We start from the raw sequence: 19,411 nt of genomic DNA, 5'->3' as shown, positions 1-19,411 counted from the left end.
TTTAGGAAATTAATTTAAGAAAAACCTCTTTCTTTTTTTGTGTCTGTTTTTTCTTTGTTATTTGCTTTAATAAAACGTGAACTAAAAATGAGTGAAACCGGAAAGAAACAGAATTAAGATATTTCTATATCTTAAATCTAAAACAATACTTTAGTCCAAAATTATTAGAGGCAACTCATTTTTTCTCACAAATTAAAAAGATAATCCCAACGTTTTAAACAATTTAAAAATCAAAAGTCTTTAAGAAATCATTTGGAAAATGAGATTATTTAATCCACGAAGGACGATCAGTAAATTTTAATTACTTAGAATCAAGACAGTATAAAACATCAAAGAAAATTATATTTAGGCGTTTTGATTTTTCTATAAATACCAAAGTAAAGCTTGAAAATCCAATGTTCCTGTTTCCAGTGCATTCAGCGCTTTAATGATTTCTATATTTTTTGTTTGTTTGTTTTTTCCTTAAAATGACACCGAACCACTGCAGTGATTCATGGAGGCCTATTTTCTCTTCCAGAAACTTCTTCATTGTCATCCTGCGTCACGCGGCGCGAGAAATGAAGAAAAATGCATTATCTCCATGATGAAAGCCTTGATTTCTGAATGTGTCATCAAATCCAACCATAATAAAAAATTAAGCCTCACCACGATGGCTTTTTAATGAAATTCACAGTATCATGTAATCGTGGATTAAGTAATTGGGAAAATATGCGCGAAGGGGGTCTGCGTCTCCCGGTTGAAGCACAGTGGTGCAACTCTCAGTGGTTCGCAGATAACATTTTCAAGCTTTTTGCGCTCCGCTGTTCCCAATTAACGCGCTGTCTGTCTGGATGGCTGTAAACCCACAGGGTGGAGGCCCTGTGAAAATTGGAAATTCCCGCAGCGTGCGGTCAGGAGAGGCCATTTTGATGGAAAATATAGAGAGAAATGGAGGAGGCGAAGTGATGCAAGTCGCTAAGCGTACCTGTTTAAAATGCACTTTAACGGGACAATATAAGGATCCTCATCAACCTTCATTTCAGTCTGTTTTATTTGATTAGAGCGGCATCGAGATGAGCGTTATTTAAATGTTCCAGCGAGCTTCAAACCTAAAGAAAACTTACACTTTGGATGCATTTAGTCACCAAAAGCACGACGCGTTAAAAAAACACTGATGTCACCACAAAGGTTAAAAAATACATTTCTGTGTTTGGTTTTATTTAATTTAATTGTTCTATGCAGTTAATCTAAATGTAAACTCGTTTGACTCTAAATTGGTTCAAATCGGTCCATTTTATTCTTATTAAATTGACCCTTGCTTAGATTTGCTCTGTTATTAACTTTGATCATCAACGAGCTTGGGCTGATCTTTGAGCTAAGTGTAAATGTGGTGTATATGAAGGCCAACCTCTGCATAACAAAATGCAATTTATGTTATAATCAAATGCGAAAATGAAGTAGAATGCATGTTGTTTGATCTTACTCCGTGCAACCAGTCCTCTCCGCTCTGATCTCACTTTTTTTTTTTTTTTAGATTTCTCTCTAAAACGCTCCTATTTCCTTTCAATGCCACCAATATAATAATAATAATATTATTATTATTATTATTATTATTATTATTATTATTATTATTATTATTATTATTATTATTATTATTATTAGTATTATTATTATTTTATTTTGGTATTTTTACCCAGGCAGGGTTGGGACTGTGCGCGCGAGGCCACACCGGCCGTTCGGCGCCTATAAAACAGAAACAATCACCTTGGAGGTTTTTATTAGGGTTTGGAATTGGTCCCTTAAGAAGTAACTGAGGTAGTTTTAAAGAGAAGCATCGCCGCGCAGGACCTGAATTAATGGCGATCGTTAAGAAAATGACTGTTAATATGCCAATAAAAACTGTGTCAGGTAGAAAAAGTACAAGCTACGTCCAGGAGGCAAGTAAATAATTGAACACGCACCGATAGATTTATTGTTATTTATCTTCCTTTATCTGAAATCGTGAATTTATTAATTTGTTGTAATAGGGAATTTAATGCGTTACCTGACTCAGATATAAACTGACTTCTCTCTTATCATTAGAACTTATATTTTCTTTTTTTAAATTCTAGTTAACAGCGATTCAAATTAGAAACTACCAGCACTGCAAAAACAATATATATATATATATATATATATATATATATATATATATATATATATATATATATATATATATATATATATATATATATATATATATATATATATATATATATATATATATATATATTGAAATAGGTAAAAATATCTTAAATTAAGTGTATTTACCCTTAATTTAAGCAGTTTGCCAGTTTTTACTCTTAAAATAAGATAATTAGATAATATGCACTTGGAATATGAGAATGCCATTTCCTTTCTTATTTAAATGTAAATTGTCCCGTTCCACTGGCAACTTTCCTCCTCAATTCAGGACAAAATGCACTTATTTTAAGAAAATAATACTAATTTAGATTTCAATTTTTGCAGTGAGAGATGTGTTAAATTTTAAGCATCCTTTATGCTTTTCATAGAGTTTCATAGAGTTTGCGCATGAGCCCATCGTCCCTTTTAATCTCATTTTACCTGTGAAAATACAAGGAAAGGATAGAGAACAAAGAGAGGGAAGGAGGATAGAGCCGTGTGTGTGTGTGTGTGTGTGTGTGTGTGTGTGTGTGTGTGTGTGTGTGTGTGTGTGGGGGGGGGTTATGAGGGTAGGGGTGATTTTTCGCTGCACCGACGCTTTTTCAGGCTCAATGTGAAAATCCGGCCAATCAGCCGCAGAGACCCGACAAAAACGCCATGAACATTTACGACGAGCAGGCAAAGGCACTTTGTTTCACTACACCGGGCAAGTTGTTGGTGGGGGAGGGGGAGGGGCTGAGAGGGAGGGAGAGAGAGAGAGGGAGAGAGAGAGGGAGAGAGAGTAAGAGGGGAGCAGGAAAAAACAGAGTGACAAAAATATCTAATGTCTCTGCTTTTGTTCTGCCTGAAGTAAACTCGCCGTGGATTCTAGATAATGTCCAAGAATGTCCATTTCTGGGACTTTGAGCAACTACTACGTGGACTCCATTATAAGTCACGATAGCGACGAACTCTCAGGCGCGGCGCGTTTCTCCGGCGTCCAGTATCCCGGTTCCACCTCCGCTGCGGCCGATGGAGCCGGGCACCCCGAACTCGCTCATGCCGAGTCATACCCATCCTGCAGCTTCCAGCCCAAACCTCCCGTTTTCTCCTCACCCTGGGGCCCGTTCAGCCCGCACCACGGAGCCGGTGGCCTCCCGACAGTCTACCATCCCTACATACCGGGTCAGCATGTGCCCACCGCAGAATCACGCTACATCCGCTCATGGCTGGACTGCACTCCGCGGAACCCGGAGTCTTTCCCGGGCCAGAGCCAAACTGGGCAGGTCAAACTGGAGCCCCAGGTTGGCCATCAAGGCGGGGAGCTTCCCATCAAAATCAGCGGACAACACGAGACCACCACGTACATCCTGGAGTCACTTTCCACGCCGGGGCGCGAGCTGAACCACCATGCCACCTCCATCCAGGGAGCAGGATTTGAAGAGAGCAAGGATGTTTGCGAAGGGAGTAAGGACAAGGACAGCGCGGATCAAAGTAAGTTATGAAAGCAGGAAATGATGCGCGGGAGAGGGAGAACTGCCTGGGAGACAATAAATGTTTTAATGCTGCCATAAAACAAGAACAAAGAGCCGGAAAGCTACAGTCATCCCACCCGCTGCCCACGGTGCACGCATAGGACCCCGTCTCTGTGTGCGAGCCCAATTAGACATATATATATATATATATGTCTATATATATGTCTAGACATATATATATATATATATATATAGGGTATCTTTTATATATATAGGACAGTCTTTGGCGAATTAAGCATATTTTTCTAACTACTGCAAAGACAGTCAGGCTCACATCTCCACTGTGTATTTACATGTCTAACCAGTGCGCACTGTTTTGCTTTTTCTGTTTTTCATTTCCACAAAGTCATCGTAAAATTGACTCATCTAATGTTTGCAATATTGATAATAATAATGAAACAGCAATCCAGAGTGAATCAAACCTTGAGCACAGAGCAGGTGCGAAAACAAGATATTCAGCTGCAGAACAGGAAAATATAGTTTTTTGTTTGATCATTAGATTCGATTGAATTTGTTATTCAATTTTGTGCTTTTATAATATTGCATTTTTTGTAGCTTTTGTGGGATTTTTCGGGGATTAAAATCGGTAAATGATTTTATTTTTTATTATTTAGGCAACATAGCAGGCTCTGTTATTCAGCCAGCTGGGGCGTAAACCTTCTCTCCGTCTGATGGCCCAGTTCTGTCACGCCACCCTGTTAGGTTTCTGTTCCAATTTTATTTTATGTGATCAAACAGAACGGGAGTCTTGAAACGAAATATCTGGTGACCTCTGGAGCCGTTAATTGTTCTGATATTATTCATATCTGCATTTCAGTGCATTTGATAGCTTTAGGAGAGAAATGAGAAATGTCTTCCTCTCAACAATAGACCTACAATTAATTTAGTTTTCTTGCGTCTAATGCTGTTACAATATAGTTCAGATTACGAACATAAGCGAATAATAATCTGTTTTGGTTTAGCCTAAGTGGTTTGGTTTAGTTTAAAACTAAGGGACAAACGGCCTGTTTCTGGTCCCGCCATCGGCAGGAGGGGGCGCACGGTGGGGGTCAGGAACATCCATCTGCAGCGAATCCGACACAGACTGGAATCGGCTGATTCAGAAGCAGAAATAAAACCTATACAGCGCGCAATTTATCAACGCACCTTTAACACACGCGCACTAACGCGCGCGCGCGAAACGCGGACAGGATTAGAGCGAGTTGGCGCGTGATAGATCAAAGCCGTCCGCTCAGGTCTGAATTATCTGACTGTCCACCGACACTGTGTCCCAAACCGAAGTGCTGATTGGGAGCTGAAGGAATCCACTATCTGTCTGCTCTTCTAACGCGTAAGCGCTTTTTCTTTTTTAATCTTATGTTCTGGCGATTTGTGTTTCAATAAAAGTGTCAAACTGTGGAGGCTCCCATTTTTAAAGATAGGGAACTCGTCGGCCTACAAATGCAAAAATTAAAGACACCGTTTTGGAATGTAATCAGTTTTTATCGTTAAATAAGGCCAGAAATCTATATCGATTTAAAACAGAAGGGAAGTCTGCTGTGCAATAATAAAAATCAAAATAAGAAATGCATCATGCTGGATTGCCGACATGCAGTTTTATTTCTGTCGAAGCGCGTGAGCAAGACGCGCAAACATTAAAGCCAAGTCCCTGTCCATGGCTGGGAAATATTTTTTTTAATTCTTTGTGGTTTCATGTTGTTTCCTGGCTTGGTTGTGACATTTCTTATTGTTCATTTAGGCATCCTCACAACATAAAAAAAATGACTTGATGGGGTACAGAAAAGCTCTTGATCTTTTTTTTAATGATGACATAGAAATATGTGTTCCCAGTGACAGAGGGCTTTCATTTCCTGAGAAAATACTAACATCACATTTCTGTAATGAGAATAAGATCTGAATAATAATGGCCTAAAACAGACATATTCAATTTCCTAGTCGTCATTTTTTCCCCCCGGCCTAAAACATTTTGATATGAAAAGTTTCTTAATCTACAGATTTGGGAAAATATTGAACAGCCCTTGTTTTCTTCTGTCTCTTGTTCATTTTCATGTATCCAGTGAACAATTTAATTCTATTCAGTTTATTTCTATAGCTCCAATTCACATCATGTCATCTCAAGGCGCTTTACAGTTCAACCAGATCATCCAGTCAGATTGATTCAAAGTTTTCTATCTAAGGAAAACCAGCTGATTGCATCGACTCATTGACTCTTCAGCAATCCCTCACACTAAGCATGCTTGTAGCGACAGTGGAGAGGAAAAACTCCCTTTGAACAGGAAGAAACCTCCAGCAGAACCAGGCTCAGTGTGAGCGGCCATCTGCTGAGGCCCACTGGGGTTCAAGGAGACAGAAGCAGACATAGAAAAAGAAACATAGATACAAAAGGCAACTGTCAACCAGCTCCACAGAGCTGAGAAAAAGCAGAGAGAGCAGAACATTAGAGATTGAACTAATATATTCTACAGAGAGAGAGAATAGAGATAGAATGAAGCAGAGTGATAAAAAGTTGTCCCTATGTCCTCCAGCAGTCTAAGCCTATAGCAGTAAAATAGCTCACAATAACCCAAGTCATTCTAACTATAAGGTTTTGTAAAAGGAAAGTTTAAATTTTACCCTTAAACCAAGAGAGAAGTGGTTCAATAAATGAATGTAGGTATGAGCCGGCAGCAGGTTGTGTTCTCCCGTCTTTAGCTGTAACAGTTGTCCGGTTGGGTCTGCCTAAATGCTGGCTTTTTCAGATGGCAATCACCAACTCCCCAAGTCAGATGGAGATACATGGGTGGTTCTAGCCAAGGGCCAACAGGGGCCTGTGTCCCTGTTAGGGCCCCTGCACTGACCCCAAAACAATTTCAATATATTGTTTTTTTTTTGTTTTTTGTTTTTTTTCTTATCCCTTCACAGTTTTACTCTAAAAAACATTTTTTGGCCCTGATACGAATACCCCATACCTGGCTGAAATTTACGTATGTGTATCTATGTAGAACTGCATTCTACTTGGATGTAAAATAATTGCCATCATGGCTTTGTCAAGCTGCAGCCTTCCTTTGTGAAGCAGGAAAAAGACTGATACAAAGGGAATCCAGTAGAACTTTTATTGCCTACCTGGAATGGGTGACAATAGTTCAATAAAGTTTTTGCTCGCAAAATGATATTGGTGCCCTATACTCGTTGACACCGGTACCACCATTTTATTGCAGTATTGGGGCCCTACCTGATACTGGCATCAGTATTGGTGCAACACTAGTTTTAGGATAGGATCCCATTTTTTGGGCTCTTCAACCTGCAGCTCCGTGGCTTTATGAATTACTTAAAGGTCATAGCTACAAACTTTTTCATCTAAACAATAGTTTTTTTTTTTTTAAATAACACACCTTCACGCCTAGATTGGTCCAGAATAAAATTATTTATTTTACAGAAAAAAAAATCTTAATAGGGTTAATAGTTTTTCATTTCTCGACTGGTCTATAATATATAAATATCTATTTCTAGCCATGAAGAGCGGATTCTGCACTGTTAGGAATAGCGGGTTAAAGTCACATGACATGAAGCTAAAGCTTTGTCAATTTCTAGTAGCTCCATGATGGAGCTGAGGAATGTTTTCTTATTACTGCATTTCTGACATTCATGCCAAAAAAACAACAAAACAAAAAAACCCAAATAGAAAGCAAAACGAGGGAGTTATGTAGCTTCAGAGGAGAAGCCATGTAGAGGCTGCCAGTTTTCCTCTGAACAAGTAATTAAAATGCTAACATTAGCATTAGCCCAGCTAGCAAACAGTGCAGAACCACAGTAGATGAGCACCGGTGCACCACTTACTGGCCTGGAGGAGTTAAACTTGTGGCTAACACCTTTTATGTATCAAAAAATAAATGATAAACCTGTTTTTTTATTTGTTTGATTGTTTAAGGTTTGTTTAAAAAATTGTTTCACCCTGTTAAATTTGGTTTAGAAAAGCCACAGTTCAAATGACATCCAAAGCAACATTTCCATCCATCTGAAAGACGTGCAAATGTGGCGTTTGGCATAACGATGTCTGGTTTGGTTTGGGGGAAGCTAAAACATTTTGATGAGAAGGCTAATTAAATTTAGAATGTATTTTAATAGAAATTAAGTCCATAAATAAACCCCAAAAACCTGACAAGCAACAAAAAAACAGATTTTTAGGGACATCCAGGGTTTCGGAGAGTCTTAGAGTCTCTGTTTCAAAATAATTCTCCTCTCAGCAGCATCGCAGCAATTCTCCCTGCCTCCAAAGCGTTTTCGTTTCCTCAGATAGAGACCAGATTCCCAGGCCACATTGATTCATTTGAAGGCTAGAATCAGCAGTACAGATGTAGTAAACTTTCAACCTAGACTTTGTGAATGCTCGTCTTATTCGCTCTCAGTAAGAAAAAGAAAGGAAATATTATCTGGATGATATATGTTGACAGCGGGAGGGTTCTTCACTCACATCCCCCCACCCTATTTATTAAAAATGGCCACCATATGAAAAACAACCAAACCCTATCCTTCAAAACATCATGTAAAGTAAAGTCGCCGAGCAGCTACAACATTTTCTTTGCATTATGGGAGCTGGGCAATCATCCAGAACAAACTACAAAATCACACTTCAGTCCTTGTGCTGCTGCTGGGTGGAAACACTAAGTTATTACTCCCAAAGTGAATTATGTTAAAGCTGGATGAACAACCCCATTAATTGGCGTCTTACTGTTGGTGGCTGGGAAGGATGGGTGTGGGGTTTGAAGGGAACAGGGTGAGGAAGATCTGACGCTGTGTCTTTGGGGAAAATAGGAGTAAAATCCCAAAGGTTGGTCAAAAGGGACGAATTCCAGGTTCTGTTGCCGTTTTGTTTTCCGGTTTCCATGTAGAGATCAACATGACGACGCTTCGTGTTCTTCCCCTGCTTTGATTCACCAGCTGAACATGAGCAGAAACCACACATTACCTGAAGAGACGTCTGATACACACCCACCCCCCCACGCACACACCTTTCACTCTCCTCCACCCCCGTTTGTCATCCTCGGCGACAGCCATGGACGTGGCCTTGCTCCAATAGTAATGAATGACTCTCCAGGTGATAACAAGGCATGCAAAGCACCCACTTTGCTAGAAGCAACGCGGCGCACGGCTCCCACAGCCCCCACCCCATCTCCACCAACACACACATGCACACGTCCCCTTTTCCAACATTATATTCTCCTCTGAAATGTAATCGATCTACTGCTTGCTGGCCATGTTGGAGAAAATTGATTCCAGAGGGTATTGAGGACACATCCATTGATAAAAGTTTTTGCGCAGGGGGAAGAAATGAGAAGAGAGATAATCGTTCAGATCCAGGCGGAACTTCAGCAAATGTCTGTCCTGTCTTAGGACTCATCATGTCACAGCGTCATGTATCCATCTACCTTCTGTCACGCTTTATCCCAGCTGAGGTGGCGAGAGATGCTGGTCCCTATCTCCAGCTGTCTGTGGGCGATAGGCGGGGTCCACCCTGGAAAGGTCGCCAATCCGTCGCAGGGCAACACAGAGACACGCAGCACAAACAACCATTCACACTCACACAAGTTCTAATTTAGAGAAGCCAATTAAGCTAACAGTCATGTTTTTGGACTGTGGGAGGAAGCCGGAGTACCCGGAGAGAACCCACACATGTTCAGGGAGAACATGCAGACTCCAAGCAGAAAGACCCTGGAGCGGGAATTAGGGATGCACGAAATTGGGATTTTGGCCGATATCCGATATGCCGATATTTTAAAACTCATGTAGCCGATAACCGATATCGATACTGATGTTAAAGCTGGACAAAAATAAGTAGTCATTGAAAATAGCAGTTTTGTTATCCATTTCTGACACTTTGAAAAATAATATACTCAAATATATTTTCATATGCTGATATCAAATTGATTTTTAAAAACGATCTATCGATCTATTTTACTTTCAAAATCTGGTGAAATTTCATCGTTCTGTTACAAACTCTCGTGATATTTTGCAAATTCTTGTGAGATTTTGTTAGTAAAATAGATCGATACCGCGTCAATATATCAACATATAAAAATATGGCAACATTTTGTGAATTTTCGGGGGATTTCGTAGCATAACGATGACATATAGCAATATTTCATTAGTAAAAGAGATTGATATGGTGTTTTTAAATGGCAATATATCAGCATATGAAGATATTGGGATATTTTAATGTATCAATATTTTTTCCCTTGTCTTTAGAAGTTTTTAAGTCTGTAAAAAAGAAGTTTTTGAGGAAGAAGAAGTGGTATTTATTTATTTATTTTTTTAGACTTTAGAAACTCAGAAGCTGATCAAATATCGGGTTAAATATCGGTGGGGTGGCCGATGTCCGATATTCAGTTTTAAGGCCAATACCGATTATATCGTGCATCCCTAGTGGGAATAGAACCTGGAACTGCTTCCCACTGCTCCACACAGAGCAGCCCACGTCATGTTTCCATGTCCAGCAAATACATTTTATGTTCCTCTTCAGGTTTTAGAACAGATTTATTCTCATTTATGTGCCTCAGGTCAGCTGTTTGTCTAACTCTACCCTTCAAATACCAAAACATCAAAGTTAAAACATCATAAATCTATGAAAAGAAAAACATGTTTAAGACGATAGGTGACCTCCTATTTGGTGAAAGATTTCCTTCGCCTGAAATTGTATTTTTTTTTTTACTTCATAAATTATTAGACTTAAAGAGCAAACCTTCAAACACTCAATATTGAATAAACTTATTTTTTATCAATGATTTCTTTGTTTAAAGATTGGATCTTCACACAAACTAATTTAGCTGGAATTTTTATTGATCCAATCAATGGGGGATACGTCTAACAACAATTCCTTTTTTTGCAGTCCTTCCTTCTGAACATGATCAGTGAGAAAAACGATGAAACATCCGTTCAAAACTAGAAAAGTTAAACTAGAGCAAAAAACCAAAACATTTTCCACTAAATTCCAGAAAGAAAACATGAATCTGAGTTTGTAAAACCGAGTCAAGCTGAATCTAATCTGTCAAATTATTCCTCAGCAAAAAAATGTCTGAGTTTCAGCTTCTAAAGAATGATTGTTTATTGAAAGTAATTTAAAGGGGAAAACAATCATAAATATTGTCAATTAGATCAAATATGGCATTTGTTTTTTTTAGGTTGATATGAGACTCTAATGCTGTAGTTAAAACAAAAAGGCTTTTCAGGAGACATAAAATGGTTTTCAGAATCAGGATGACGAGGAAAACCCTGCGGTGTAAAAATCCTGATTCATTTAATGATGTGCATGTTCTATGAAATAAGCTGCTGTAACATCTATTTGTTAAGCATGCAATTAAAATATGAAATGCGCTATAAAATAAATATACATCCAATTAAATAATCTAAATTGCATCTAAAATTATCCATTTCATTGAAATTATTGATTTCAGTGACTTCACTCAGTATTTCTGAATAAATAGTCGGGAATTTCTTGATGTATTTTAGAGGTAACCGGTCTTATTTTTGGGGTAAAATGTTTGGAAAATCCTCTGGAAATAATTTACTTCTTTTTTCCTTCCAATCAGCCCAAGTGAGACATTCGTAGCAAAGATTTCACTTATTTAAAGAAGAATGGATAGTTTAAAACAGCGAAGGAGGATAAGTCTTGACTTATTGCGCTGGTCTGAAAGCAATAAAAATACCAGGGGTGGTGTGGGGGTGGGATGGTAAGAAAAAAGAATGTTGAGAAAAAAAATAGGACTTGTTTTTTCCCCCCCCTTTTCAAAAATAGGAATATTCATTCAAAGGCCCTTAATTATGCAGCACACAATGTGATTTAGTATTTCACATCCAAGTCACCACAAAGCAACATGTAATTTATGCTGACTTTTGTCTCATAAGCTTTAGAGCTTTTTCCGTTCAAACAGGATGGAGACAAACGTCACCTTTCATTTATCCTGCATCCCTCATTTTATCTTGTATAATTGTGTAAAAAAAGAAAAACACAGTTTTCCAAAGCCTGTTGTGTTTTAATTAAGTTCTATTTAGTTTATTTCTATAGCTCCAATTCACATCATGTCATCTCAAGGCGCTTTACAGTGCAACCAGATCATCCAGTCAGATTGATTCAAAGTTTTCTATCTAAGGAAAACCAGCTGATTGCATCGACTCATTGACTCTTCAGCAATCCCTCACACTAAGCATGCTTGTAGCGACAGTGGAGAGGAAAAACTCCCTTTGAACAGGAAGAAACCTCCAGCAGAACCAGGCTCAGTGTGAGCGGCCATCTGCTGAGGCCCACTGGGGTTCAAGGAGACAGAAGCAGACATAGAAAAAGAAGCATAGATACAAAAGGCAACTGTCAACCAGCTCCACAGGCGGCCCCGTCCAGGAAACACACAGCCAGGCAGACGAGCTCCGAGCCAGCTCCCATGTCAGAGGATGAAGAGAGACCATACAGTTAGTCACAGTCAGAGAAACAGGACTACACTGGAAAACAGGCCAAGCTCCAACATCTAGAAACAAAGGTGTTGATGGCAGCAGCACAGCTGATATTTCTCTCCAGGATGGAGTCACAGCCAAACAGGAACAGACCAGATGAAGCTACTATGAGAAAAAGCAGAGAGAGCAGAACGTTAGAGATTGAACTAACAGATTCTGCAGAGTGGGAGAATAGAGATAGAATGAAGCAGAATGATGAAAAAGGGGTCCCTATGTCCTCCAGCAGTCTAATCCTATAGCAGCATAATTATAGACATAGCTCAGGATAAAACTAATGCAAATGTGTGTAACGTTCACCATTTAATAAAAAGTGATACATTTAAACATCTTCACTGAGCAACATTTTCTGTGCTTCCTAAAGGAACAATCAGGAGTAACAGAGTCTGCCACATGATCATCACGCTCCCAGAAGAGAAGGAATGTTAATGAAAGCATTACGAAGCTGCAAATCATCTTCCACGTCCCGCGTGTGTGTGTGTGTTTTGGTGTGTAGGGGTGTGTGTGTGTTTGCTATTGTCAAGGGAAATAATCTGCTTGATTTTGAAAAAAAAAAAAATGTTTTAGCCATGAAATCTTTTTATCTGTTGAAAGCACAAGGTTTCCCATCTACTCTGCTGCATCATGATGTGTTGGAGACCAAATGAAGAGCATAAGAACCCATCATGATGTTAGTTTTGCTCTAAGGTGCCTTCCTAGTCACTTTTCCAGGCTTTTTTTTTCCATTGAACTAATCTTCCTCTTATCCTGCATGTGAACATTTATGGGTTTATATTTCGCTGGATTTAACATCGTCTAACACACCCCCCCTTTTCTTTTTATTTTTCTCTCTGTTCCAACAGACGACCCTTCTGCCAACTGGCTTCACGCCCGCTCCTCCAGGAAGAAGAGGTGCCCATACACCAAATACCAGACCCTAGAGCTGGAAAAGGAATTTCTGTTCAACATGTATCTCACGCGGGACCGGCGGCATGAGGTGGCGCGCGCTCTGAACCTGACAGAGAGGCAGGTTAAGATCTGGTTCCAGAACCGGAGAATGAAAATGAAGAAACAAAGCAAGGACCAGTCAAAGGAGTGACTGGACTCAGACGGACTTTAGACATGCTCTCTCTCTCTCACACACATGCAGCCACAGTCTACCATATATCCTGTCCATCTAATTGCACCTTCTTTCTATCGGAAAACATTTCTAATGATACGAGCAGACTAGCTTGTATCACCGTCGCTCAGTCAGCCGGAGGCTTGGAAACAGCTTTCAGAACATGCTGAACAAGCTGAGACAAGTCCAGTGGCCGAGCCTCGGACCGGACGACCCAACAGGTCGACCTGAGTCCAGAAGTGGCGGGAAAGCCTGAGGAGAAGGGAGATTTTTGCTTCCAAAGGCTGGAACTGAGAAATCAAGGATGAGGACAGACTTACAGACGAGCGGTTGCTCCTGACAGGCTTTGGTTTCATTTTCTTGATTATTTCCACCTTTTTAAGAAATGCACAGAGCGTATTATTTATAGATGCCCCATGCCTGATTGTTTTCAAATAAGAACCTATGAACATTTGTGGCCTATTGTGAAACATGAGCTGAAAACTTTTGCCGGCTTAACCCCTTTTTGTATTGTTTTAAAAATTATGAATATTGTGAATGAACCCCATGTTTTAAACAAACTAAAAATTATACAGATTAAAACATCTTCAGTCAGTTTGTAAACTATAGATAAGTACTTTGTGTTAGAAGTTAGCATAAAAGGGAGTAAACGCCTAACAAAAAACAATTAAGTGACCAAAAAGGAAAAAAAAACAGGACCACTAACTGAAAAAAGGATTTTCTTTCTTTCAAGCACCTATTTGAATAATTTCTTATCTGTGCTGCCAACAAAAGCACATAGAGGTGGGCTGCAGTCAAAGGTAAAAAGAAATACAGCCTCAGGTCTTAATTGTTCCTTTTTAAAGATTTTAATCATTTCAAATTCAACCTTAGCAGCACCAAACCAGAAACTCCAGACAAGGATATTTCATAAAAATAAAAACATGTTATAAAAGTCCAGGTTTTATTCAACAAACTGTTGGGTCACATTACAGAAGAAACTCTCTATTTTTCTACATACAGGATATTTAATGTCTGCTATGCAAGTTTTTTTTTTTTTTTATGCTGCAAAGGGCTCTCTTTTCCCCAATGAGACGAGTCTGCTCATGATTGGTCATCTTTTACCGACTTTTCATTCCTGAACGTGGTACTAGAATCTGCCTCATACTACACTGCTTTTCTTAAATTCTTTAATTTCTTAAATTAAGTGTATTCACCCTTAATTTGAGTAGGTAAATGAGATAGTTTGCCAATGGAATGAGTAATTTTACTCTTAAAATAAGATAATTGGATAATATGCACTTGAAATAAGACAATATAATTGTGTTTTCTTATTTTAAGTATAAATTATCTTGTTCCAATTGTAAAATGTTTCTTTTACCTCCTCAATTCAAGAACAAATGCAGTTATTTTAAGAAAAAATGACTTATCTAGATTCAGATTTTTTGCAGTTTAAGGATGATTTTCTGTTTCTTTTACAGATATTTAACAGCTCTGATAATAATTGTAAATCACAAAGTATCTGGTAGATTTTGGTGGCTATCCTGAGCAGCAGTGGTGGATGAAGTATTCAACAGTAGTACTTCAGTAAAAGTATTTATGCTCATAGTCAAATCTTACTCAACTACAAGTAAAATTTACTCCCTCAATAATCTACTTAAGTTAAAGTATTGAAGTATTTTAAAAACATAAATAATTTTGGAGAACCTGTAACTGTCAGAAACCACCTGATGTATTAATGCGTAAAACCACCTGCTATAGATTCTACACCACCTAGAAAGAACTTCAGCATAAAAAGGCCACAAAAAAATAAGGACAGATATTTTGATTATTATTTCTTATTTAATCACAAACCAAAAAGAAAACATGAGAGTCTTGAGTCTAGAATAGAGGTTAAAGGTTGAATCTATGACCTAAAAAAAAACTATAACTCTGATCTTAGACTCATCCTACTGAACAACAGAGATGGGAAGTAACAAAGTACAAATACTTCGTTACTGTACTCAAGTAGATTTTTCTGATATTTTTACTTTACTTTACTACTTATTTTTATGGCGACTTTTTACTTCTACTCCTTACATTTTCACACAAATATCTGTACTTTCTACTCCTTACATTTAAAAAAATTGTCTCGTTACTTTAGTTTTGAATCATTTCAATGGAGTTACCGTTATTATTTTTCACGTCATCAATACCAAATTCAATCTAATTGGATGGGAATCTACGTTGCATTTGACGCACCACTACAAGATGAATCCACAGATTCGGCGGTATTCATTCTCGGCAAATCATTGCAGCTTGGTGGCGGTGGCGTTAGCATAGTAGCATGGACGACGAGATGATTGAAAATGAACACAACGGAGATCTAGTCCTATTGGCAGACATCCATTTAAAATGTAGGCAACGGCATGAAAAAAGTGGTTTCTACTTTTACTTTTATACTTTAAGTAAATTTACAAGCCTGTACTTTGTTACTTTTACTTGAGTAAAGAAGTTTAATCAGTACTTCCACTTTTACCAGAGTATTTTTAAACACAAGTATCTGTACTTTTACTCAAGTACGAAAAGTGAGTACTTTTGCCATCTCTGCTGAATAACTTGGCCACATGGCAACAAATAACGCCTTACTAATAAAATTACTAATAATCTGCCTTGAGTTTCTCTCATCTGTGGAACATCATTATCTCTAAGACATTGTCGTCCAGATATATAAGGGCTGCTAATAGCTAATAGCTCCATGTTGAAATTACATTTCAAGAGAGAAAAAGGAGCAACAGTTGACTCAAAGTTAAGCTGAGGAAAAGGGAACAAGAAACTAGCAGCTTCCTGGAAATGGAGTGGAGAAAAAGTTAAAAGAACCCCCCCCCCCCCCCCCAAAAAAAAGAAATGACTCAAGTAAAGAAGAAAAATACTCAGAAAAAGTAAAGTACAGTAATGAACTACAGGTACTTTGTTACTTTCCACCACTGCTGACCAGTTTTTCCATCTGTTGTGTAAAGCTTGCATAGCGGGTGAGTGCAGGTGAGTACAGGTGAGTGCAGGTGAGTACAGGTGAGTGCAAGTGAGTGCAAGTTAGTGCAGGTGAGAGCAGGTGAGTGAAGGTGAGTGCAGCTGAGTGCAGGTGAGTGCAGGTGAGAACAAGTGAGTGCAAGTTAGTGCAGGTGAGAGCAGGTGAGTGAAGGTGAATGTACATCAGGTTATCAGATGATGAGAGTCAGATGTGAGGAGCTGAGCATGAGTTTTGGGTGAGTCTGTGTCAGTGTGAGTGGGTTTTGCTGATTGTAACCTGTTTGACTCAGACTTTCATATCCAGAGAAGAGCTACATTTTTTTTTCTTAAATAAGCATTAAAGCCTTCATCTATAAGAGGAAATGTTTACATGATTTGTGCATGCCTCAAATCACATGTTATTGAAACACAGATTTTTTGTTGCTGTAATATGTTGTGTCTCAAATCTATCTAAAAGTGTTGCTTGTTGGAAATATTATTAGAAAAATGTAAGAGAACCTTTCTTAACATTAGACATTTCTAATTTATTGTACACAAAGCAAGTGACCTGTTGAATTTATTAAAAAGTGTGTTTGTCTTTTTGGAACATAATGTCCCGCTGTACTATAGATGATTTCCTATTTGTCTACTTTGCTTTTTAGGGAGTGTTTTCCATGCTGTCTTTCTGTCTGAATTTCTATAGTTTGATGTTAGTCTGCTGAGTTTTGTGGGTCTTTGATTTGTAATCAGTAATGAGTTAAACTATGTTTCCTGTGTTCCTCTAAATGTTTCCTCTCCTCTTTTCTCTGTTTTCTCTCATACTGTGTCCAATGTCGCTGCTCATTCTAGATTCTTATTAAATTTAAGACCAAATGTTGGTTTGATTATTTTTTCCGCTTCTGCTTCTATTTCAGTAAAACAAGAGAAAACATATTTTTGTAATTTCAAACGTTCGTTTCCAAGTGTGAAACCGGGGAGGGACGGTACTAGGAGTGGCTCGCTCTCCCTCTCGCTTACATGCTTTAAATAAAAAAAGAAATTCAAAGATAGATTCCAAACAGAATGAGACATTGAGAAAGAGCCGGAGGAACAAAGCATGTGGTTCAAATATGTGTCCCTGCTGCTGCTGCTGTACACTGCAGCTTAAAGGAGAAGGGCGTCAGTTTGGCTGCAACACCAAAAGAAACACTCACACACTTGCAGATAATAAATGCATTCAATGAGGGCGTCTTCATCATGCATCCATTAGAAGCTCGTAATGCCGCTGTGGTTCCTGTGTTTGTCTTTATACAGATCAAGGAGGAAACACTCAGGGTATGGTTAGCATTTAAAGGCTCTTATTGCTTCTCTTCCCTTTTAAAGCTGTAGTTAAAAGCCTTTTTTGATAGAAGATGATGAACAGTTTATTGAACAAATGTTACTAATCACAAAAAGCTCTGTTTCTCTTTAAAGTAATAGAAGTAGGAAATATTTTATTTATTTAAACTCCATGTTAGGGTGCACAAAAATAATGGTCAAGGGTCCAAATTTATATTCAGTTGAAATATGTTTTAACTCAAACCGTAACCACTATTGATTAGATAAACTATTAATTCATTGAAATTAAAGACAATCTTTTTGAACTCAGCCATCCATTTATTTTCCTTGCTGTCAGTTGTGAGAGCAGAGTTATACCCTGGACGGGTTGCCAATCCATCACATGACACCAAACACGCAATAGTCACACATATTCATCCTTTGGGGTAATTTAGAACCACGGTATAACATTAGCTCCCTTTTCATTGCTTGTGAAAAGTCCAAGGCCCGTGTAGAAACACATTTTCCCAAATAATTTCACTCCCCTCGGCCTCGGAGCAACGAGGAATTGAGTTTACAAATCTAATTTTTTTATACCATTATTTTTGTCACTAAAAATGTTTTTAAGATGGTTTCTGATCAGGAAAGTAGATTTCAAAACCTGATCTTTGCAGTCATTTCATCTAAATTATGATCCTAATTTAAAATATAATTTTGGAGTTTTCTGAGCGGCAGAGCTCTGCTGACAGGCCAGGCTATCTGATAGCTTAAGTTAAGCAAACTGGGATTTTCCAGCTTCCTCACACTGAACTCAGCCAGGCACTCCAGGATTTCCAGCCTCCTATTATCTGTTTGCAGCAGCCGAAGGGGGATATATTTTTTATTAGGTATGTGTGGAATAAGTAGCGCACCATAGAATGCTTAATATTTTTGGCCATTTAAATGGTATTAAGGTGTTATTTATAACTGTTTTGTCACAGTTAGGGTGGCTTTTCATCTATAACTAATTAAAGCCTCTTTCCCACTGAAAATACCGGGTTAACGTGGGTTTCTCAAACCGTTAACAATAGGGATGCACGATATAATCGGCCGCCTATCGGTATCGGACTTAAAACTGAATATCGGACATCGGCCACGATATTTAACCCGATATTTGATCAGCTTCTGAGTCTCTAAAGTCTAAAAAAAAAATACTACTACTTCTTCCTCAAAAACTTCTTTTTTACAGACTTAAAAACTTCTAAAGACCAGGGAAAAGAATATTGATACATTAAAATATCCCAATATCTTCCTATGCTGATATATTGCCAATTAAAAACACCATATCAATCTCTTTTACTAATGAAATATTGCTATATGTCATCGTTATGCTACGAAATCCCCCGAAAATTCACGAAATGTTGCCATATTTTTATATGTTGATATATTGACGCGGTATCGATCTATTTTACTAACAGAATTTCACAAGAATTTGCAAAATATCACGAGAGTTTGTAACAGAACGATGAAATTTCACGAGATTTTGAAAGTAAAATAGATCGATACCGCGTTTTTAAAAATCAATTTGATATCAGCATATGAAAATATATTTGAGTATATTATTTTTCAAAGTGTCAGAAATGGAGAACAAAACTGCTATTTTCAATGACTACTTATTTTTGTCCAGCTTTAACATCGGAATCGGTATCGGTTATCGGCTACATGAGTTTTAAAATATCGGCATATCGGATATCGGCCAAAATCCCAATATGGTGCATCCCTAGTTGACAATCAGCATTTGGTTCCCTTCCCACTGGAAAAAGCTGTTCTAACGCCTCACTGGGAGCTATGTGGCCCCTGCAACCCCCCGTGCTCCGTGTCTGGTGACATCATCATGCCGTTGATGATGTCACCAGTGCGACAGAAATCAGGAAAGTAA

General features: G+C 38.3%; 1 protein-coding gene across 1 annotated transcript; it reads left to right on the top strand.

The window, feature by feature from the left end:
• Positions 1–2,891: 2,891 nt before the first annotated feature.
• On the top strand, positions 2,892–13,914 carry hoxb9a (homeobox B9a). Its single transcript, XM_038297126.1, has 2 exons — positions 2,892–3,615; positions 12,974–13,914. The coding sequence occupies exons 1-2, from the start codon at positions 3,027–3,029 to the stop codon at positions 13,207–13,209; spliced, it is 825 nt and encodes a 274-aa protein (XP_038153054.1). The 5' UTR covers positions 2,892–3,026; the 3' UTR covers positions 13,210–13,914.
• Positions 13,915–19,411: the final 5,497 nt, after the last annotated feature.

Source organism: Cyprinodon tularosa, unplaced genomic scaffold (genome assembly GCF_016077235.1).
Source record: "Cyprinodon tularosa strain WSP-4 unplaced genomic scaffold, ASM1607723v1 ctg382, whole genome shotgun sequence".
Taxonomy (NCBI): domain Eukaryota; kingdom Metazoa; phylum Chordata; class Actinopteri; order Cyprinodontiformes; family Cyprinodontidae; genus Cyprinodon; species Cyprinodon tularosa.
This window is presented reverse-complemented; position numbering and strand designations above follow the sequence as displayed.